The sequence below is a fragment of the Salvelinus alpinus genome, chromosome 22 (assembly GCF_045679555.1).
Source record: "Salvelinus alpinus chromosome 22, SLU_Salpinus.1, whole genome shotgun sequence".
Lineage (NCBI taxonomy): Eukaryota > Metazoa > Chordata > Actinopteri > Salmoniformes > Salmonidae > Salvelinus > Salvelinus alpinus.
In genome coordinates, this window is record NC_092107.1 from 42,690,539 (window position 1) to 42,715,714 (window position 25,176).

Below are 25,176 nucleotides of genomic sequence, written 5' to 3' on the forward strand. Positions count from 1 at the left end.
ACAAGACCATCATGTTCCTGTTAGTAGACAAGGCCCTCATGTTCCTGTTAGACAAGGCCCTCCTGTTCCTGTTAGACAAGGCCCTCATGTTCCTGTTAGACAAGACCATCCTGTTCCTGTTAGACAAGACCCTCCTGTTCCTGTTAGACAATACCATCCTGTTCCTGTTAGACAAGACCATCCTGTTCCTGTTAGACAAGGCCCTCCTGTTCCTGTTAGACAAGGCCATCCTGTTCCTGTTAGACAAGACCATCCTGTTCCTGTTAGACAAGACCATCCTGTTCCTGTTAGACAAGGCCATCCTGTTCCTGTTAGACAAGACCCTCCTGTTCTTGTTAGACAAGACCATCTTGTTACTGTTAGACAAGACTATCCTGTTCCTGTTAGACAAGACCCTCCTGTTCCTGTTAGACAAGGCCCTCCTGTTCCTGTTAGACAAGACCCTCCTCTTCCTGTTAGACAAGACCATCCTGTTCCTGTTAGACAATGCCATCCTGTTCCTGTTAGACAAGACCCTCCTCTTCCTGTTAGACAAGACCCTCCTGTTCATGTTAGACAAGACCATCCTGTTCCTGTTAGACAAGACCCTCCTGTTCCTGTTAGACAAGGCCCTCCTGTTCCTGTTAGACAAGACCATCATGTTCCTGTTAGACAAGACCATACTGTTCATGTTAGACAAGGCCCTCCTGTTCCTGTTAGACAAGACCCTCCTGTTCCTGTTAGACAAGACCATCATGTTCCTGTTAGACAAGACCATCCTGTTCCTGTTAGACAAGACCCTCCTGTTCCTGTTAGACAAGGCCATCCTGTTCCTGTTAGACAAGACTATCCTGTTCCTGTTAGACAAGGCCCTCCTGTTCCTGTTAGACAAGACCATCCTGTTCCTGTTAGACAAGACCATCCTGTTCCTGTTAGACAAGGCCCTCCTGTTCCTGTTAGACAAGACCCTCCTGTTCCTGTTAGACAAGACCTTCCTGTTCCTGTTAGACAAGACCATCCTGTTCCTGTTAGACAAGACCCTCATGTTCCTGTTAGACAAGACCCTCCTGTTCCTGTTAGACAATACCATCATGTTCCTGTTAGACAATGCCATCCTGTTCCTGTTAGACAAGGCCATCCTGTTCCTGTTAGACAAGACCCTCCTGTTCCTGTTAGACAAGACCCTCCTGTTCATGTTAGACAAGACCATCCTGTTCCTGTTAGACAATACCCTCCTGTTCCTGTTAGACAAGGCCCTCCTGTTCCTGTTAGACAAGACCATCATTTTCCTGTTAGACAAGACCATCCTGTTCATGTTAGACAAGACCATCCTGTTCCTGTTTGACAAGGCCATCCTGTTCCTGTTAGACAAGACCATCCTGTTCCTGTTAGACAAGACCATCCTGTTCCTGTTAGACAAGGCCCTCCTGTTCCTGTTAGACAAGATCCTCCTGTTCCAGTTAGACAAGACCATCCTGTTCCTGTTAGACAAGACCATCCTGTTCCTGTTAGACAAGACCATCATGTTCCTGTTAGACAAGGCCATCCTGTTCCTGTTAGACAAGACCCTCCTGTTCCTGTTAGACAAGACCATCCTGTTCCTGTTACACAAGACCATCATGTTCCTGTTAGACAAGACCATCCTGTTCCTGTTAGACAAGACCATCCTTTTCCTGTTAGACAAGGCCCTCCTGTTCCTGTTAGACAAGACCATCATGTTCCTGTTAGTAGACAAGGCCCTCATGTTCCTGTTAGACAAGGCCCTCCTGTTCCTGTTAGACAAGGCCCTCATGTTCCTGTTAGACAAGACCATCCTGTTCCTGTTAGACAAGACCCTCCTGTTCCTGTTAGACAATACCATCCTGTTCCTGTTAGACAAGACCATCCTGTTCCTGTTAGACAAGGCCCTCCTGTTCCTGTTAGACAAGGCCATCCTGTTCCTGTTAGACAAGACCATCCTGTTCCTGTTAGACAAGACCATCCTGTTCCTGTTAGACAAGGCCATCCTGTTCCTGTTAGACAAGACCCTCCTGTTCTTGTTAGACAAGACCATCTTGTTACTGTTAGACAAGACTATCCTGTTCCTGTTAGACAAGACCCTCCTGTTCCTGTTAGACAAGGCCCTCCTGTTCCTGTTAGACAAGACCCTCCTCTTCCTGTTAGACAAGACCATCCTGTTCCTGTTAGACAATGCCATCCTGTTCCTGTTAGACAAGACCCTCCTCTTCCTGTTAGACAAGACCCTCCTGTTCATGTTAGACAAGACCATCCTGTTCCTGTTAGACAAGACCCTCCTGTTCCTGTTAGACAAGGCCCTCCTGTTCCTGTTAGACAAGACCATCATGTTCCTGTTAGACAAGACCATCCTGTTCATGTTAGACAAGACCATCCTGTTCCTGTTTGGCAAGGCCATCCTGTTCCTGTTAGACAAGACCATCCTGTTCCTGTTAGACAAGACCATCCTGTTCCTGTTAGACAAGGCCCTCCTGTTCCTGTTAGACAAGACCCTCCTGTTCCAGTTAGACAAGACCATCCTGTTCCTGTTAGACAAGACCATCCTGTTCCTGTTAGACAAGACCATCATGTTCCTGTTAGACAAGGCCATCCTGTTCCTGTTAGACAAGACCCTACTGTTCCTGTTAGGCAAGACCATCCTGTTCCTGTTAGACAAGACCATCATGTTCCTGTTAGACAAGACCATCCTGTTCCTGTTAGACAAGACCATCCTTTTCCTGTTAGACAAGGCCCTCCTGTTCCTGTTAGACAAGACCATCATGTTCCTGTTAGTAGACAAGGCCCTCATGTTCCTGTTAGACAAGGCCCTCCTGTTCCTGTTAGACAAGGCCCTCATGTTCCTGTTAGACAAGGCCATCCTGTTCCTGTTAGACAAGACCCTCCTGTTCCTGTTAGACAAGACCATCCTGTTCCTGTTAGACAAGACCATCCTGTTCCTGTTAGACAAGGCCCTCCTGTTCCTGTTAGACAAGGCCATCCTGTTCCTGTTAGACAAGACCATCCTGTTCCTGTTAGACAAGACCATCCTGTTCCTGTTAGACAAGGCCATCCTGTTCCTGTTAGACAAGACCCTCCTCTTCCTGTTAGACAAGACCCTCCTCTTCCTGTTAGACAAGACCATCCTGTTCCTGTTAGACAAGGCCATCCTGTTCCTGTTAGACAAGACCCTCCTGTTCTTGTTAGACAAGACCATCCTGTTCCTGTTAGACAAGACTATCCTGTTCCTGTTAGACAAGACCCTCCTGTTCCTGTTAGACAAGACCCTCCTGTTCCTGTTAGACAAGGCCCTCCTGTTCCTGTTAGACAAGACCATCATGTTCCTGTTAGACAAGACCATCCTGTTCCTGTTAGACAATGCCATCCTGTTCCTGTTCGACAAGACCCTCCTCTTCCTGTTAGACAAGACCCTCCTGTTCCTGTTAGACAAGGCCATCCTGTTCCTGTTAGACAAGACCCTCCTCTTCCTGTTAGACATGCCCTCCTGTTCCTGTTAGACAAGACCATCCTGTTCCTGTTAGACAAGACCCTCCTGTTCCTGTTAGACAAGGCCATCCTGTTCCTGTTAGACAAGACCCTCCTGTTCCTGTTAGACAAGGCCATCCTGTTCCTGTTAGACAAGACCCTCCTGTTCCTGTTAGACAAGACCATCCTGTTCCTGTTAGACAAGACCATCCTGTTCCTGTTAGACAAGACCATCATGTTCCTGTTAGACAAGGCCCTCCTGTTCCTGTTAGACAAGACCATCATGTTCCTGTTAGACAAGACCATCCTGTTCCTGTTAGACAAGGCCCTCCTGTTCCTGTTAGACAAGACCCTCCTGTTCCTGTTAGACAAGGCCCTCCTCTTCCTGTTAGACAAGACCATCCTGTTCCTGTTAGACAAGACCATCCTGTTCCTGTTAGATAAGACCATCCTGTTCCTGTTAGACAAGACCATCCTGTTCCTGTTAGACAAGACCCTCCTGTTCCTGTTAGACAATAACATCCTGTTCCTGTTAGACAATACCATCCTGTTCCTGTTAGACAATACCCTCCTGTTCCTGTTAGAAAAGGCCCTCCTGTTCCTGTTAGACAAGACCATCCTGTTCCTGTTAGACAAGACCATCCTAATCCTGTTAGACAATACCATCCTGTTCCTGTTAGACAATACCATCCTGTTCCTGTTAGACAAGGGGTTTGTCTAGACACCAATAATGTGGCCCCAAATGGCACCGTATTCTCTATATAGTGCACTTCTGTTGCCCTGGTCAAAAGTAGTGCACTGTGTAAGGAAATGGGTACATTTTTGGGAATCATCCTCAACCTTTTGTCTGTATTGTCTTGTTTATTAGACTGGCTGGGTGTGGTGTGTTAAATACTGGCAGTGTGTGATGTGTTAAAGACTGGCAGTGTGTGATGTGTTAAAGACTGGCAGTGTGTGATGTGTTAAAGACTGGCAGTGTGTGATGTCTTACAGACTGGCAGTGTGTGATGTGTTTAAGACTGGCAGTGTGTGATGTGTTACAAACTGGCAGTGTGTGATGTGTTACCGACTGGCAGTGTGTGATGTGTTAAAGACTGGCAGTGTGTGATGTGTTACAAACTGGCAGTGAGTGATGTGTGAGACTGGCAGTGTGTGATGTGGTACAGACTGGCAGTGTGTGATGTGTTAAAGACTGGCAGTGTGTGATGTGTTACAAACTGGCAGTGAGTGATGTGTGAGACTGGCAGTGTGTGATGTGTGAGACTGGCAGTGTGTGATGTGTGAGACTGGCAGTGTGTGATGTGTTACAAACTGGCAGTGTGTGATGTGTGAGACTGGCAGTGTGTGATGTGTTACAAACTGGCAGTGTGTGATGTGTGAGACTGGCAGTGTGTGATGTGTGAGACTGGCAGTGTGTGATGTGTGAGCCTGGCAGTGTGTGATGTGTGAGACTGGCAGTGTGTGATGTGTGAGACTGGCAGTGTGTGTGTTTCTGTCTTTCTCTTTTGAGAGTCACATGTGGCTGGCGATGACTAAAGCTTGCTTTGCAGTGGGTGGGGGGGTCCGTCGTTGGTGCGCTTCCGGGGGCGTGGGGTGCGGGGTCCTTCCTGTCCCCTTTGCTTATCCTTCCCTGTCTCCCTTCCTTCCTTCCATCTTTCCCAAAACAGAGCACCTGCACACTGAACACACTCCCTCCTCCTCTTCCCACCTGAGCACTGACACACCCCTTCCATCTGTCTTTTCCTACCCAGAATTCCCTAACAACCCGCCACCTGGGGGCCGTGAGATCCCGCAGGAGCAGCACAATGCGGGTGCCGTCATCGGGGGCATCGTAGGCGGGGTCGTCCTGTTAGCGGCGGCCGCCACCCTGCTCTTTGTGTTCCTGCGCCGCCGCCAACGCACCTTCAAGGGCGACTATAGCACCAAGAAACAGGTGTTTGGGAACGGCTACAGCAAGGCCGGGGGCCTGCCAGCCCACCCTCCCATCCCCAACAACCTGCAGTACCCAGACGACTCAGATGACGAGAAGAAGCCTGCCCAGATCGCTGTGACCGGAGGGTTCGAGGCAAGCGAGCGTGATTTTGACGGAGACGCGGAGGACTTGAAGAGGCCCTATTTCACGGTGGACGAAGGAGAGAGTCAAGATTACGATGAACGGACTCTCGCTTTCCAGTACAACCCCGGGACGGAGATAGCCGATGATATGGTGTCCCAAACCGATGGCTCTGTCATTTCAAAGAAAGAGTGGTATGTGTAGGGGCATGCAACAAACAACCAAACCAAACCAAGCTCCTGTCCCACCCCCCTACCATCGCACTACCATCACACTACCACCCCTACTACTACTACCACCACCATTACCACCACACCACCACCACCACCCCTACTACTACTACCACCCCTACTACTACCACCACCATTACCACCACCCCTACCACCACCTCTACTACTACCACCACCATTACCACCACCACCCCTACTACTACCACCACCCCTACCACCACCCCTACTACTACCACCACCATTACCACCACCCCTACTACTACCACCACTACTACCACCACCACTATTATCACCACCACCACCCCTACTACCACCACCACCACTATTATCACCACCACCACCACTACTACCATCCCCACACCACTACTACTACAACTACTACTACCACTACTACCACCCCTACTACCACTACTACCACCACTACTACCACCACCACTACCACCACCACCACCCCTACTACCACTACTACCACCACTACTACCACCACCCCTACTACCACCACTACTACCATCCCCACACCACAACTACTACAACTACTACTACTACAACTACTACTACCACCACTACCACCACCACCACTACCACCCCCACTACTACCACTACCACCACACCACACCACCTCACCCCATCCCTCCCTCCACCCCAACCCCTCAGCCCATCAGCACCCAGTGAGCTAAAACCACTTTAGAAAATGCAGCATCAAGTCCTAAAGAGCTTGCAACAACACATCATCGACATGTCAACGACGACGTTACATTGAAATTCCATGAGATGAACCTGCAGATAATACAAAACACGCTTTGTCATTGGACTCATGCCCAACCGCCATTGACTTCCATTGGACTCATTCCCAACCGCCATTGACTTCCATTGGACTCATTCCCAACCTCCATTGACTTCCATTGGACTCATTCCCAACCTCCATTGACTTCCATTGGACTCATGTCCAACCTCTATTGACTTCCATTGGACTCATTCCCAACCTCCATTGACTTCAATTGGACTCATGCCCAACCTCCATTGACTTCCATTGGACTCATTCCCAACCGCCATTGACTTCCATTGGACTCATGCCCAACCTCCATTGACTTCCATTTGACTCATTCCCAACCGCCATTGACTTCCATTGGACTCATTCCCAACCGCCATTGACTTCCATTGGACTCATTCCCAACCTCCATTGACTTCCATTGGACTCATTCCCAACCTCCATTGACTTCCATTGGACTCATTCCCAACCGCCATTGACTTCCATTGGACTCATTCCCAACCGCCATTGACTTTCGAAGGCCAGACAGAAAGAGTGATCTGGTCACTTGGAAAATACAGGTGGATTATTGTTGTGTGTTTTTCCATGATATTCTAAATGTATTCCATGTAAAGCGACTTGGGAGAGATGAGGTATTTGCTGAGCACATTGTGAAAGTCTAACACTGGATGTATGATCATTGTTTTTTATTATTATTCTCATCACCATTGCCTTTTCTGCATTTTCTTTTTTTATATAACTTGTTTTTGTATGTTATGGGGTCAACTAGGGGTCAAAGGTTGTCTAGGGTGTAAAATGTAAATCAAAACTATAGATGGGTTTGTACAGATGGTCTCTTATTCAGTATGACCAGCAACACTAGTAAAGACTGCTTCCGCCCATGTATTACAGCAGAGCACATCATACTACAGACTATAGTAGTAGGGGAGACTGGGGTAAGTTGAGACATTTTTTGGGCATTCAGCATCATTCCATCAAGGGAAATATATTGTTATTTCTGACAAAGATATCTACATATATTTCAGGATGTTTTGTATCCCTGGAAGTAAGTGGTTTATTGGCACAACTTACTCCAGGTATGAGGTAAGGTGAGCTGTGGGGACAGGGTAAGGTGAGCCGCCTACAAATGTCTGTACTGAAAACCAATACCTTTTCTACCATGTCTATCTTTATTTCCCAAACACAATTAAGCAAGATCACAATCACTTTTTGGTATTTTAATAATTTGAAGCCTTTTTTAACATAGGCCAGGCCCTGTTGTTACCTCATATGCTTTGCATTACGCCTGGGAAGAAAACAATTCAATTAGCTCTACTTAACAGTGGCTCAACATACCCCAAGGCAAACATCTTGACTTTATTAGCCCACACAGCTACAAGGATGTACCTCCATGCCAGGTTTAGGACCTCATATTGAAGCTTATAGAGACCAGAACTGACGTATAGAACCATCTTGAAATGATCTACTTTAATTTACATACAAGTATCATGAAACCTCTAACACAATACATTCATTTGACTTGGTGAAATCTCATTTTTTTTGGGGACATACTAACCCTTTGGCTCAGGTTACCCCACTCTCCCTTACTGTGTGTTAGAGTATATGATGTGTTTCGGGCCTCCTCCCAGACCTAACTGAAAAGACATGCATGTTTGAGCTCCTCTCCAAAGACATGCCTGGTGTTTACGGAAGAACTATGTACTCTTCAGGGTATCACGAGGCCTGTGCACATGTCAACACAACAAGCCATATGGACATGGCAGTAATACATACAGGCCTAGAGGAGACGGCAGTAGATATAGAAGGAGAATGTGTCGCTATGTGCCCTAAATTCAGATGCCGAGTTGTTTTAGTGGCCATTTTAGTTTGGCGGCCATTTTAGTTTGGCGGCCATTTTAGCTCCACTGAGAAAGCAGGAGAGAGAGAAGGCAGAAAGGCTGCTGTCCTGAACCGTTATACACTTAAATTGCGTCCCACATTCACTTCCTGTGACATCTTCACTTGTTAAGGGGTGTCCAGTATTTTCAACATACAAGACAAAAAAATACTTAAATGATGCTCTGAAAAATGTCATTGAATAATCTGGATCTTGGAAGGGTCTACCTGTGTACCTGAACTCTTTATGTAATTAAATGTCTATTTGGGTTGTTGAGTGATCGTAATCATGTCTTATTATCGCTCTAGCCACGTTGGATTAGAGAGCTGTGGATATCAATAGAAGGCTGGTTCCAGAGTGATGTTGGGTCTGTATGACTGTATGAATTGTCCCTAAGGTACTAGCTACAGTACTTCCCACTCACGCCACCTTTAGCAGGAGCCTCCTGGGACAATGAGGACATGAGGACAATGAGGACATGAGGACAATGCTAAACGTGGGTGTGCTTCTCTGCCTTCAGAGGGAACATTTTTAAAAGCAAAGGGAGTAGAAAAATATTGTGATAAATACTGTCACACCCGAATTTGTCAAGCTCTGTTTTTTCTTTCTGTATTTTGTTGTTGTTTGTTTTCATTGGGTGATGGTTTTTGTTTCATAGATTAAATTGCAACAGCTCTGTATCGATTCATACTGGGGGAAAAAATATGGTTCTTTTCGCCTGACGAGTTGGCAGCTGAAGCTGTAGATGGGCATACAACCGTCCTTTAGAGAGGCATTGTATTGGTTGGCTTTTTAAACCCACTATCTTGCTTGCCAGTAGCTGAGGTCGACAGCAGAAACAGTCTTTGTCCTCACAGCTTTGAGGTCCGTCACACACACACACACACACACGCTACAGTACAATATTATGATTGGGAAAAACAAAGTACGAATGGGGAATTCTGTCAAAAAGAGACAGAAGTCAAAGCACAGAGAAGACTTACCTGGCTGATTTTAAACTGGGAGGAAATATTAATTGTTGTCTTTATATGATTTATGTGAGGGGTTGGATGTATGGGTGTTGTTTTCAGGGGAGGCTGGTGGGAGGAGGTATAGGAGGACAGGCTTTGTGTTCACAGATCAGAGGAGAGGACGGCTCCTTGCCAGTGTTTGTAGAGAGGTGGGATATGATGTGCTGGCCAGAGGCTGACAGGATTTCATCATTCTGTAGAGACCAATGTTTCATCTCAAAAGCACCCTATCCCATACAATCCCAGCAACATGATTCTGATTCTGAACCACCACTATAATGTGATTCTGATTCTGAATCACCACTATAATGTGATTCTGATTCACCACTATAATGTGATTCTGATTCTGAATCACCACTATAATGTGATTCTGATTCTGAATCACCACTATAATCTGATTCTGATTCTGAATCACCACTATAATGTGATTCTGATTCACCACTATAATGTGATTCTGATTCACCTCTATAATGTGTTGATTCTGATTCTGAATCACCACTATAATGTGATTCTGATTCTGATTCACCACTATAATGTGATTCTGATTCTGATTCACCACTATAATGTGTTGATTATGATTCTGAACCACCACTATAATGTGATTCTGATTCTGAATCACCACTATAATGTGATTCTGATTCACCCCTATAATGTGATTCTGATTCTGATTCACCACTATAATGTGTTGATTCTGATTCTGAATCACCACTATAATGTGATTCTGATTCACCACTATAATGTGATTCTGATTCTGATTCACCACTATAATGTGTTGATTCTGATTCTGAACCACCACTATAATGTGATTCTGATTCTGAATCACCACTATAATGTGAATCTGATTCACCGCTATAATGTGTTGATTCTGATTCTGATTCACCACTATAATGTGTTGATTCTGATTCACCACTATAATGTGTTGATTCTGATTCTGATTCACCACTATAATGTGTTGATTCTGATTCACCACTATAATGTGTTGATTCTGATTCTGATTCACCACTATAATGTGTTGATTCTGATTCTAATTCACCACTATAATGTGTTGATTCAGATTATGATTCACCACTATAATGTGTTGATTCTGATTCACCACTATAATGTGTTGATTCTGATTCTGATTCACCACTATAATGTGTTGATTCTGATTCTGAATCACCACTATAATGTGATTCTGATTCTGATTCACCACTATAATGTGTTGATTCTGATTCTGATTCACCACTATAATGTGTTGATTCTGATTCTGATTCACCACTATAATGTGTTGATTCTGATTCTGATTCACCACTATAATGTGTTGATTCTGATTCTGATTCACCACTATAATGTGTTGATTCTGATTCTGATTCACCACTATAATGTGTTGATTCTGATTCTAATTCACCACTATAATGTGTTACACTTCAAAGATGTAAACACAACTATAACGATGTAAAAAAGAAAGGTGTCCTGTCATCAACAACCATTTTTATATTCGACCTTGTGTTTTTTTTATTTCTGCTGCAATGAGTTTGAATGATAACCACATACAACACGCTTTATGAAAAAGACCATACGTGATTCTTTATTTTCTTATTCCTGCGGTATGTTAGCTAAGTGTTCAGTGGCTATGCCTTTTGTGAGAAGTGAGGTTTTGTTAAAATATATTGCATATAAAGAACGATTTAACATTGATGAAGAAGAGAAGTTCTCTTTGATGTTGAAGTTGAGGAGGAATGATCCAAATAGCTTGTATCTCTGTGATGTCAGAAACAGCTTCGATAATGTCCTATCAAATGACAGGGAAGTTGTTGCTTCCTCTTCACTTCAACCCTCCAGCACTTTGATTCCCCGTGAAAACACCCAAATATCTGGAGAACGTTTGCAGAGTTGAAAACAGAATTAATTCCCACAGTAATTGAGAGATTTGGTATAATTCAAACACCCCGAGAACACAACTGTGTCCCAGTGCCCAAAGCATTTTCATAACTGAAGTCAATTATATTTCTATTCAAGCACAAATCAATGTTTTGTTCCTTTTAGGAACCACTGCCATACTTGACCTGAAATGATTTTTAAAAAGCGTGGGAGAATGACAGAATTAGGTATTGGTGTTGTCCTTAAAGTCCATAGATTATGCTTGTTGTAAAAAATATTCTCTATCTTCTTTTTCATTGTCATTCCCTCAATCTACTTTTGTATACAAAAGCATTAAGTCTAAAGGCTTCAACTCTTTTGTATACAATAGCATTAAGTCTATAAGCTTCGGCCCAACATTCCATTGTAAATAATGTATATAATATTGAAGGTGATGTTATAGATGGGTTTTATTTAGGGGCCCTGCCTGTTCAATAAACAACAGACATATTGCCCCCGCAACAACAGACATATTGCCCCCGCAACAACAGACCTATCGCCCCCGCAACAACAGACATATTGCCCCCGCAACAACAGACATATTGCCCCCGCAACAACAGACATATTGCCCCCGCAACAACAGACATATTGCCCCCGCAACAACAGACATATTGCCCCCGCAACAACAGACATATTGCCCCCGCAACAACAGACCTATCGCCCCACAACAACAGACCTATCGCCCCACAACAATAGACCTATCGTCCCGCAACAACAGACCTATCGCCCCCGCAACAACAGACCTATCGCCCCCACAACAACAAACCTATCGTCCCCACAACAACAGACCTATCGCCCCCACAACAACAAACCTATCGTCCCACAACAACAAACCTATCGCCCCACAACAACAAACCTATCGCCCCCACAACAACAAACCTATCGCCCCCACAACAATAGACCTATCGCCCCCACAACAACAAACCTATCGTCCCACAACAACAAACCTATCGCCCCACAACAACAAACCTATCGCCCCCACAACAACAAACCTATCGCCCCCACAACAATAGACCTATCGCCCCCACAACAACAAACCTATCGTCCCACAACAACAAACCTATCGCCCCACAACAACAAACCTATCGCCCCACAACAACAAACCTATCGCCCCCACAACAACAAACCTATCGTCCCCACAACAACAGACCTATCGCCCCACAACAATAGACCTATCGCCCCACAACAACAGACCTATCGCCCCACAACAATAGACCTATCGCCCCTACAACAACAAACCTATCGCCCCCACAACAACAAACCTATCGCCCCACAACAACAGACCTATCGCCCCACAACAACAGACCTATCGCCCCACAACAATAGACCTATCGCCCCACAACAATAGACCTATCGCCCCACAACAACAGACCTATCGCCCCACAACAATACACCTATCGCCCCACAACAACAGACCTATCGCCCCTACAACAACATACCTATCGTCCCGCAACAACAGACCTATCGCCCCACAACAACAGACCTATCGCCCCACAACAATACACCTATCGCCCCACAACAATACACCTATCGCCCCACAACAACAGACCTATCGCCCCCACAACAACAGACCTATCGCCCCACAACAACAGACCTATCGCCCCACAACAATACACCTATCGCCCCACAACAACAGACCTATCGCCCCTACAACAACAGACCTATCGTCCCGCAACAACAGACCTATCGCCCCCACAACAATAGACCTATCGCCCCACAACAACAGACCTATCGCCCCACAACAACAGACCTATCGCCCCACAACAACAGACCTATCTCCCCCACAACAACAGACCTATTTTGACATTCTGCAAACATATATACTACAGATCAACCATGTTTAGGTTTGCAAAATTCTGGTAACTCCAGTCAGGACTTCTGGGAATTTGGCAGAAGTTACTGGAAATGTGCACCCCTACCTTTGATGGCTAGATTGAGTTGATATGTATAAATTAGTGTTACCACCATCGTCCACCTGAATCTGACCACTCCAGCACAGTAGGTCGCGTTCACATTCTGCTTGTTCCCTTCTGATTCCACAAATCTTCCAACTGGAACTTCTGGAAAACCTGGGAATCCTGGGAAAGTTACCGGAACTTTGCGACCCAAACAGCAAGGTTTTGATATGTTGCCGATATCAGCTGTTATGCTCACAGGGCCGATGCATACCTGAGACGGACTGTAAATAATAAACTGCAACAAAATAAAAAGAGAGAGCGAGAAATTGTCTGTATGCAGCCATGTGAATGGAAAATATGTCTGAGGGTGTTATTACAAATATTGGTGGAAAAAAATAAATTCTTGTTCACATGTGATGATCCAGTGAAGTAACTTGTATTTGTTTTAAAAAGCATTAAATGATTTCAATAGTCAATGCTGTTCTCCTGTCCCCATTCACTCACTGAAGGATGAATGTCTGACTGAACCTCATTAAATCAATCCACACATGCCTTGTTTGTCTCCCCCATGGGACCCTCTGGTCAACAGTAGTACACTACATAGGGAATAGGGTGCCATGTGGAACCCTATGGTCAACAGTAGTACACTACATAGGGAATAGGGTGCCATGTGGGACCCTCTGGTCAACAGTAGTACACTACATAGGGAATAGGGTGCCATGTGGAACCCTCTGGTCAACAGTAGTACACTACATAGGGAATAGGGTGCCATGTGGAACCCTCTGGTCAACAGTAGTACACTACATAGGGAATAGGGTGCCATGTGGAACCCTCTGGTCAACGGTAGTACACTACATAGGGAATAGGGTGCCATGTGGAACCCTCTGGTCAATAGTAGTACACTACATAGGGAATAGGGTGCCATGTGGAACCCTCTGGTCAACAGTAGTACACTACATAGGGAATAGGGTGCCATGTGGAACCCTATGGTCAACAGTAGTACACTACATAGGGAATAGGGTGCCATGTGGAACCCTCTGGTCAACAGTAGTACACTACATAGGGAATAGGGTGCCATGTGGAACCCTCTGGTCAACAGTAGTACACTACATAGGGAATAGGGTGCCATGTGGAACCCTCTGGTCAACAGTAGTACACTACATAGGGAATAGGGTGCCATGTGGAACCCTCTGGTCAACAGTAGTACACTACATAGGGAATAGGGTGCCATGTGGAACCCTCTGGTCAACAGTAGTACACTACATAGGGAATAGGGTGCCATGTGGAACCCTCTGGTCAACAGTAGTACACTACATAGGGAATAGGGTGTCATGTGGGACGTGTGATTTTTAAGTGCATGTCTTTACCAAAGTAGGTTTTGGTGACGTCATCTCCTTCTACGTACCAAGTCCCTCGGTAGTAGAACCCAACACACTGCCTTGTCTGTTTAAAACTAACATGATCATTCATGGAAATCAGACGATTCAGAAGATATTTATTACAAATGATGATGAGGATGATGATGATGGTGTTGACTGTAGTAAAAAGGGGTTATCTTTTGTATTGATCTAGTGTTTGATTGTACTTCGCCTTATTAAGCCTTATAGGTCGTCTCTTGTAAGAGCCTGAAGTTTTTCACATCTAATGAAGCTGGTTCCTTTACCTTTCATCCTCAGACGTCCGTGTAAATGGATTTCTAATTACATCTATGAGGACAACATTACACTTTAAACAATTACAGATGCTTATCTCCCTCTCACACTTTAATATTCTCCGTTGAACAGACCAAGGTGTAGCTAACACTCGGTTAACATTACAGGTTAACTAGGTTAACATTACAGAAACCCAGGGAGATATGAGGGGGTGAAGAATGCCGACCAAGACAGATTTTAACGTATGAGATGATATCAATGAGACTGACATTACAGACATTACAGAGACCCAGAAGGTGGATACTAACATTACAGACATTACAGAGACCCAGAAGGTGGAGACTAACATTAAGGACATTACAGAGACCCAGAAGGTGGAGACTAACATTAAGGACATTACAGAGAACCAGAAGGTGGAGACTAACATTAAAGACATTACAGAGACCCAGAAGGTGGAGACTAACATTACAGAGACCCAGAAGGTGGAGACTAACATTACGACAACACAGAGAACCAGAAGGTGGAGACTAACATTAAAGACATTACAGAGACCCAGAAGGTGGAGACTAACATTACAGAGACCCAGAAGGTGGAGACTAACATTACGACAACACAGAGAACCAGAAGGTGGAGACTAACATTAAAGACATTACAGAGACCCAGAAGGTGGAGACTAACATTACAGAGACCCAGAAGGTGGAGACTAACATTACAGAGAACCAGAAGGTGGAGACTAACATTACGACAACACAGAGAACCAGAAGGTGGAGACTAACATTAAAGACATTACAGAGACCCAGAAGGTGGAGTTTAACATTACAGAGACCCAGAAGGTGGAGACTAACATTACGACAACACAGAGAACCAGAAGGTGGAGACTAACATTAAAGACATTACAGAGACCCAGAAGGTGGAGACTAACATTACAGAGACCCAGAAGGTGGAGACTAACATTACGACAACACAGAGAACCAGAAGGTGGAGACTAACATTAAAGACATTACAGAGACCCAGAAGGTGGAGACTAACATTACAGAGACCCAGAAGGTGGAGACTAACATTACAGAGACCCAGAAGGTGGAGACTAACATTACAGACATTACAGAGACCCAGAAGGTGGAGTTTAACATTACAGACATTACAGAGACCCAGAAGGTGGAGACTAACATTAAGGACATTACAGAGACCCAGAAGGTGGAGACTAACATTACAGACATTACAGAGACCCAGAAGGTGGAGACTAACATTACAGAGACCCAGAAGGTGGAGACTAACTTTACAGACATTACAGAGACCCAGAAGGTGGAGACTAACATTACAGAGACCCAGAAGGTGGAGACTAACATTACAGAGACCCAGAAGGTGGAGACTAACATTAAGACATTACAGTGACCCAGAAGGTGGAGACTAACATTAAGGACATTACAGTGACCCAGAAGGTGGAGACTAACATTACAGAGACCCAGAAGGTGGAGACTAACATTAAGGACATTACAGTGACCCAGAAGGTGGAGACTAACATTACAGAGACCCAGAAGGTGGAGACTAACATTACAGAGACCCAGAAGGTGGAGACTAACATTACAGACATTGCAGAGACCCAGCAGGTGGAGAATGACATTACTTTGTCTACAATACGTTTTGATGATATTGTTGTAAAATAGGGCCTTTGTAGCAGTCATAAGGGCATGAAACCAGCAGAAGGCAAGGCAGTTTGACGTGCTCAGAGTGTACATTTATTTACAGGTCTTGGTGATCCAATGGTGAAAGCGCCATATCATACAAAATATACATGTAGATTTACCAATATACACTGGCAATAGCCCAAAATAAATAGCCTCTTTAACAAGCTTAACCTGTCCTATCTTAACGGACACGGGTAGAGGACAAGACTGCACAGCCTCCCCTTGAGAAACCAGATGAAATCTGTCTAACAGGTAGGCCTACATAGTATAAGCACTTGGCCCCCAGGACCATACAATTACCCAATTGGCAATTATAACCAATAAACTGGTCCTATAATGTAAATGGCAATTTCCACATCCAGTGTTGCGTTGGTGCATTCGTCTTAATCAGAGTTAATGATTATTAATGATATTTCAACACCATGCAAACATGGAACAATCGTTTTGTCTTATTCAACGTTCTACACTCTAAAAAGAAAATGTTCCCGGAGTATCCTTTAGGGGTTCATCAATTTGAAACTGTGGGGGAACCCCTACACGTTCTTCTAAGAACCCCTTTTAATGGATCCTCTAAGAACCCCTTTTAATGGATCCTCTAAGAACCCCTTTTAATGGATCCTCTAAGAACCCCTTTTAATGGATCCATTAAACGGGGTTCTTAGAGGATCCATTAAAAGGGGTTCTTAGAGGATCCATTAAAAGGGGTTCTTAGAGGATCCATTAAACAGGGTTCTTAGAGGATCCATTAAACAGGGTTCTTAGAGGATCCATTAAACAGGGTTCTTAGAGGATCCATTAAACAGGGTTCTTAGAGGATCCTCTAAGAACCCCTTTTAATGGATCCTCTAAGAACCCCTTTTAATGGATCCTCTAAGAACCCTGTTTAATGGATCCTCTAAGAACCCTGTTTAATGGATCCTGTAAGAACCCCTTTTAATGGATCCTCTAAGATCCCCTTTTAATGGATCCTCTAAGAACCCCTTTTAATGGATCCTCTAAGAACCCTGTTTAATGGATCCTCTAAGAACCCCTTTTAATGGATCCTCTAAGAACCCCGTTTAATGGATCCTCTAAGAACCCAGTTTAATGGATCCTCTAAGAACCCCTTTTAATGGATCCTCTAAGAACCCAGTTTAATGGATCCTCTAAGAACCCCTTTTAATGGATCCTCTAAGAACCCCTTTTAATGGATCCTCTAAGAACCCCTTTTAATGGATCCTCTAAGAACCCCTTTTAATGGATCCTCTAAAATAACCTTTTAATGGATCCTCTAAGAACCCTGTTTAATGGATCCTCTAAGAACCCTGTTTAATGGATCCTGTAAGAACCCCTTTTAATGGATCCTCTAAGATCCCCTTTTAATGGATCCTCTAAGAACCCCTTTTAATGGATCCTCTAAGAACCCTGTTTAATGGATCCTCTAAGAACCCCTTTTAATGGATCCTCTAAGATCCCCTTTTAATGGATCCTCTAAGAACCCCGTTTAATGGATCCTCTAAGAACCCAGTTTAATGGATCCTCTAAGAACCCCTTTTAATGGATCCTCTAAGAACCCAGTTTAATGGATCCTCTAAGAACCCCTTTTAATGGATCCTCTAAGAACCCCTTTTAATGGATCCTCTAAGAACCCCTTTTAATGGATCCTCTAAGAACCCTGTTTAATGGATCCTCTAAAATAACCTTTTAATGGATCCTCTAAGAACCCTGTTTAATGGATCCTCTAAGAACCCTGTTTAATGGATCCTCTAAGAACCCTGTTTAATGGATCCTCTAAGAACCCTGTTTAATGGATCCTCTAAGAACCCCGTTTAATGGATCCTCTAAGAACCCCTTTTAATGGATCCTCTAAGAACCCTGTTTAATGGATCCTCTAAGAACCCCGTTTAATGGATCCTCTAAGAACCCCGTTTAATGGATCCTCTAAGAACCCTGTTTAATGGATCCTCTAAGAACCCCTTTTAATGGATCCTCTAAGAACCCCTTTAAATGGATCCTCTAAGAACCCCTTTTAATGGATCCTCTAAGATCCCCTTTTAATGGATCCTCTAAGAACCCTGTTTAATGGATCCTCTAAGAACCCCTTTTAATGGATCCTCTAAGAACCCTGTTTAATGGATCCTCTAAGAACCCTGTTTAATGGATCCTCTAAGAACCCCTTTTAATGGATCCTCTAAGATCCCCTTTTAATGGATCCTCTAAGAACCCCGTTTAATGGATCCTCTAAGAACCCTGTTTAATGGATCCTCTAAGAACCCCTTTTAATGGATCCTCTAAGAACCCCTTTTAATGGATCCTCTAAGAACCCCTTTTAATGGATCCTCTAAGATCCCCTTTTAATGGATCCTCTAAGATCCCCTTTTAATGGATCCTCTAAGAACCCCTTTTAATGGATCCTCTAAGAACCTTTTGAAGAACCTTTTGGTTTTCCTTTTTGAACTATCCCCCCTCCCCGTATTATTTTATAATTATTAATAATACGCATAACAATAACACAATATTTTAGTTCTCCGTGTTTTATTATAATTTCAGTGGCAAAGCGGAATAAAACAAAAACAAATATGAGGTAAACTCCCAGCAGAGCCCCAAGTCCAATGGGTGTATCCCCTGGTCTGTTGATGTTAATGTGTTGATGTTCTCCGTATCCACAGCCAGCATGATTTAGCAGAGCATGGTGATCAAACAGGTTTCCTGTTATATTCATCAGAGCTGTAGGGAGGGTGACGTCTGTGAATCCACAAAAATAGTAATTTTACAGATGATTAACAAAACATGCACACACCAGTATTCATACCTTGGTTTTTGTGGTAAATGTGAATGAAAAAAAACTGATTTGATAATGGTTTTTCATACATAATGTAGAGGCCTTTGGGATATTCATTGAAGAGGTAAGGGAGATGGTAAATGTGATCTGCATAACATACCAATACCAATTGACATACCTTTGTATGCCATCATAAAACAATATCAATGTAGATCGTACAAGGGACAAACCTTAAATTGAGAGGATCTTTACATTTTTCAGTTATTAAGTGCCTGCACCTGCTGAACTTTCAAAACTAAATGTTTCAGTTGGGAAGTTCGGTTCCTGCAAGAACCCCCACCGACAATGGGGTTCTTGGAAGAACCTTCTGGGAGCCATTTTCAGTGCCAAGAACCATAAGGTTCTTCTAAGAACTTTGAGGATCTTAGCAGAACCCTTGGTGATCTCCAAATGTTTATAGTGTGACTCCACAGCTTGGAGGGCATACCACGTAGCCTATTTGTACACGCATTGAAACACGCTCTCCTGTTACGCACAACCAGGATGTCAGAAACATAGGAGACGGACACACGGAACTCAGATACGACTTGGGAAATATGAACAAAGGAAACCAGACATTGAATTAAATAAACAAAAATTTTACCTCACGAGTCTTGTGAACGTTCATCACAATAAATGTAACGCCAACTCAGAGGGTAAGAAACGGTTGGCTAAATGCCAACTCAGAGGGTAAGAAACGGTTGGCTAAATGCCAACTCAGAGGGTAAGAAACGGTTGGCTAAATGAAAATGTATCGTAGGCCTATCATGAAACAGAAATGTCTACGTGTTAAAATAAATGGTATGGGGATGGAATGATGAAACGCAAGTAATTATTGTAGTATTAAATAGAGTATAGATTTACCACATAGGGCCTATGCTTTCAAACAATTCAACAAGAGAGAAAACCCTCCACTGCTGAGAGTTTAGAGAACGGAACGCCTCTGGTGGGTCTTTGCCACGGTAACAATTCATTTGAAACAAATACCAAATGCAAGCTTCATCAGTAAATTATACATTTCAAGCCATTGTTAAACCAAAATACCAGTAGGACTATGTTAGTAAATACCAGTAGGCCTATTCTAGTTAATACCAGTAGACCTATTCTAGTTAATACCAGTAGACCTATGCTAGTTAATACCAGTAGACCTATTCTAGTTAATACCAGTAGGCCTATGTTAGTAAATACCAGTAGACCTATTCTAGTTAATACCAGTAGGCCTATTCTAGTTAATACCAGTAGGCCTATTCTAGTTAATACCAGTAGACCTATGCTAGTTAATACCAGTAGACCTATGCTAGTTAATACCAGTAGACCTATTCTAGTTAATACCAGTAGGCCTATGTTAGTAAATACCAGTAGACCTATTCTAGTTAATACCAGTAGGCCTATGTTAGTAAATACCAGTAGACCTATTCTAGTTAATACCAGTAGACCTATTCTAGTAAATACCAGTAGACCTATTCTAGTTAATACCAGTAGACCTATTCTAGTTAATACCAGTCGACCTATGCTAGTTAATACCAGTAGACCTATGTTAGTAAATACCAGTAGACCTATTCTAGTTAATACCAGTAGGCCTATGCTAGTAAATACCAGTAGGCCTATGCAGGTAAATACCAGTAGACCTAAGCTAGTTAATACCAGTAGGCCTATGTTAGTAAATACCAGTAGGCCTATACAGGTAAATACCAGTAGACCTATGTTAGTAAATAGCAGTAGACCTATTCTAGTTAATACCAGTAGACCTATTCTAGTTAATACCAGTAGACCTATGTTAGTAAATACCAGTAGACCTATGTTAGTAAATACCAGTAGACCTATTCTAGTTAATACCAGTAGGCCTATGCTAGTAAATACCAGTAGACCTATGTTATAAATACCAGTAGGACTATGTTAGTAAATACCAGTAGACCTATTCTAGTTAATACCAGTAGACCTATGTTAGTTAATACCAGTAGACCTATGTTAGTAAATACCAGTAGACCTATGCTAGTTAATACCAGTAGACCTATTCTAGTTAATACCAGTAGGCCTATGCTAGTTAATACCAGTAGACCTATGTTAGTAAATACCAGTAGACCTATGCTATTAAATACCAGTAGACCTATTCTAGTAAATACCAGTAGGCCTATGTTAGTAAATACCAGTAGACCTATGTTAGTTAATACCAGTAGGCCTATGTTAGTAAATACCAGTAGACCTATTCTAGTAAATACCAGTAGACCTATTCTAGTAAATACCAGTAGGCCTATTCTAGTTAATACCAGTAGACCTATTCTAGTTAATACCAGTAGACCTATTCTAGTAAATACCAGTAGACCTATTCTAGTTAATACCAGTAGACCTATTCTAGTAAATACCAGTATACCTATTCTAGTAAATATCAGTAGCCCTATTCTAGTTAATACCAGTCGACCTATGCAGGTAAATACCAGTAGGCCTATGCAGTTAAATACCAGTAGGCCTATTCTAGTTAATATCAGTAGCCCTATGATAGTAAATACCAGTAGACCTATTCTAGTTAATACCAGTAGACCTATTCCAGTAAATACCAGTAGGCCTATTCTAGTTAATACCAGTAGGCCTATTCTAGTAAATACCAGTAGGCCTATTCTAGTTAATACCAGTAGACCTATTCTAGTTAATACCAGTAGGCCTATTCTAGTTAATACCAGTAGGCCTATTCTAGTAAATACCAGTAGGCCTATTCTAGTTAATACCAGTAGACCTATTCTAGTTAATACCAGTAGGCCTATTCTAGTAAATACCAGTAGGCCTATTCCAGTAAATACCAGTAGACCTATTCTAGTAAATACCAGTAGACCTATGCTATTAAATACCAGTAGACCTATGCTATTAAATACCAGTAGACCTATTCTAGTAAATACCAGTAGACCTATTCTAGTAAATACCAGTAGGCCTATTCTAGTAAATACCAGTAGGCCTATTCTAGTAAATACCAGTAGACCTATTCTAGTAAATACCAGTAGACCTATGCTATTAAATACCAGTAGACCTATGCTATTAAATACCAGTAGACCTATTCTAGTAAATACCAGTAGACCTATGCTATTAAATACCAGTAGACCTATGTTAGTAAATACCAGTAGGCCTATGTTAGTAAATACCAGTAGACCTATGTTAGTAAATACCAGTAGACCTATTCTAGTAAATACCAGTAGACCTATGTTAGTAAATACCAGTAGACCTATGTTAGTAAATACCAGTAGACCTATTCTAGTAAATACCAGTAGACCTATGTTAGTAAATACCAGTAGACCTATGTTAGTAAATACCAGTAGGCCTATTCTAGTAAATACCAGTAGACCTATTCTAGTAAATACCAGTAGACCTATTCTAGTAAATACCAGTAGGCATATTCTAGTAAATACCAGTAGGCCTATTCTAGTAAATACCAGTAGACCTATTCTAGTAAATACCAGTAGACCTATTCTAGTAAATACCAGTAGACCTATTCTAGTAAATACCAGTAGGCATATTCTAGTAAATACCAGTAGGCCTATTCTAGTAAATACCAGTAGACCTATTCTAGTAAATACCAGTAAACCTATTCTAGTTAATACCAGTAGACCTATTCTAGTAAATACCAGCAGGCCTATTCTAGTAAATACCAGTAGACCTATTCTAGTAAATACCAGTAGGCCTATTCTAGTTAATACTAGTAGACCTATTCTAGTAAATACCAGTAGGCCTATTCTAGTAAATACCAGTAGACCTATTCTAGTAAATACCAGTAGGCCTATTCTAGTAAATACCAGTAGGCCTATGCTATTAAATACCAGTAGACCTATGCTAGTAAATACCAGTAGACCTATGCTATTAAATACCAGTAGACCTATTCTAGTTAATACCAGTAGACCTATGTTAGTAAATACCAGTAGACCTATGTTAGTAAATACCAGTAGACCTATGTTAGTAAATACCAGTAGACCTATTCTAGTAAATACCAGTAGACCTATGCTATTAAATACCAGTAGACCTATGCTATTAAATACCAGTAGACCTATTCTAGTTAATACCAGTAGGCCTATTCTAGTAAATACCAGTAGACCTATGTTAGTTAATACCAGTAGGCCTATGTTAGTAAATACCAGTAGACCTATGTTAGTAAATACCAGTAGGCCTATTCTAGTAAATACCAGTAGGTCTATTCTAGTAAATACCAGTAGACCTATTCTAGTTAATACCAGTAGACCTATGTTAGTAAATACCAGTAGGCCTATGTTAGTAAATACCAGTAGACCTATTCTGGTAAATACCAGTAGACCTATTCTAGTAAATACCAGTAGACCTATGTTAGTAAATACCAGTAGGCCTATGTTAGTAAATACCAGTAGACCTATTCTAGTAAATACCAGTAGACCTATTCTAGTATATACCAGTAGACCTATTCTAGTAAATACCAGTAGACCTATTCTAGTAAATACCAGTAGACCTATGTTAGTAAATACCAGTAGGCCTATGTTAGTAAATACCAGTAGACCTATTCTAGTAAATACCAGTAGACCTATTCTAGTAAATACCAGTAGACCTATTCTAGTAAATACCAGTAGGCCTATGTTAGTAAATACCAGTAGACCTATTCTAGTAAATACCAGTAGACCTATTCTAGTAAATACCAGTAGACCTATGTTAGTAAATACCAGTAGGCCTATGTTAGTAAATACCAGTAGACCTATTCTAGTAAATACCAGTAGGCCTATGCTAGTAAATACCAGTAGGCCTATGCTAGTTAATACCAGTAGGCCTATGCTAGTTAATACCAGTAGGCCGATGCTAGTAAATGTCACCACATTGATGATGAGCTTTCAAAGTAAACAGTTTTTGATCACAATTTTTGGGGTGTTGCAGGAAGCAAATTTCTGCTTGAAAAAGCTAGCCTTGGCTTTTCTATCTGCCTGTGTATATTGGTTTCTAACTGCCCTGAAAATTTGCATATCACGGGGGCTGTTCGATGCTAATGCAGAACGCCAGAGGATGTTTTGTGTTGGTTAAAGGCAGTCAGGTCTGGAGAGAACCAAGGGCTATATCTGTTCCTGGTTCTAAATTTATTGAATGGGGCTTGCTTATTTAAGATGGTGAGGAAGGCATTTAAAAGAAATAACCAGGCATCCTCTACTGACGGGATGAGGTCAATATCCTTCCAGGATACCCGGGTCAGGTCGATTAGAAAGGCCTGCTCGCTGAAGTGTTTCAGGGAGCGTTTTACAGTGATGAGTGGAGGTCGTTTGACCGCTGTCCCATTACGGATGCAGGCAATGAGGCAGTGATTGCAGAGATCTTGGTTGAAAACAGCAGAGGTATATTTGGAGGGCAGGTTGGTTAGGATGATATCTATGAGGGTGCCCGTGTTTACGGCTTTGGGGTGGTACCTGGTAGGTTCATTGATAATTTGTGTGAGATTGAGGGCATCAAGCTTAGATTGTAGGATGGCTGGGGTGTTAAGCATGTCTCAGTTTAGGTCACCTAGCAACACGAGCTCTGAAGATATATGGGGGGCAATCAGTTCACATATGGTGTCCAGAGCACAGCTGGGGGCAGAGGGTGGTCTATAACAGGCGGCAACGGTGAGAGACTTGTTTTTAGAGAGGTGGATTTTTAAAAGTAGAAGTTCAAATTGTTTGGGTACAGACCTGGATAGTAGGACAGAACTCTGCAGGCTATCTCTGCAGTAGATTGTAACACAGCCCCCTTTTGTTCGTTCTATCTTGTCTGAAAATGGTGTAGTTAGGGATGGAGATTTCAGAGTTTTTGGTGGTCTTCCTAAGCCAGGATTCAGACACAGCAAAGACATCCGCGTTGGCAGAGTGTGCTAAAGCAGTGA

At 42.7% G+C, this 25,176-nt stretch overlaps 1 protein-coding gene across 4 annotated transcripts in view; it reads left to right on the forward strand.

Moving 5' to 3' along the window:
• Nucleotides 1–25,176, forward strand: part of LOC139549546 (nectin 1b-like) — a 735,897-nt gene that overhangs the window by 371,116 nt on the left and 339,605 nt on the right. The window contains exon 6 of one of the 4 annotated variants that reach the window (XM_071360155.1): nucleotides 5,208–13,667. The exons of the other annotated variants lie outside the window; for them this stretch is intronic. Within the exon in view, the coding sequence (XP_071216256.1) occupies nucleotides 5,208–5,713 (506 nt within the window). The 3' untranslated portion in view covers nucleotides 5,714–13,667. Of the gene's footprint in view, nucleotides 1–5,207; nucleotides 13,668–25,176 lie in introns of those variants that run through there. 4 annotated transcript variants of the gene reach the window in all.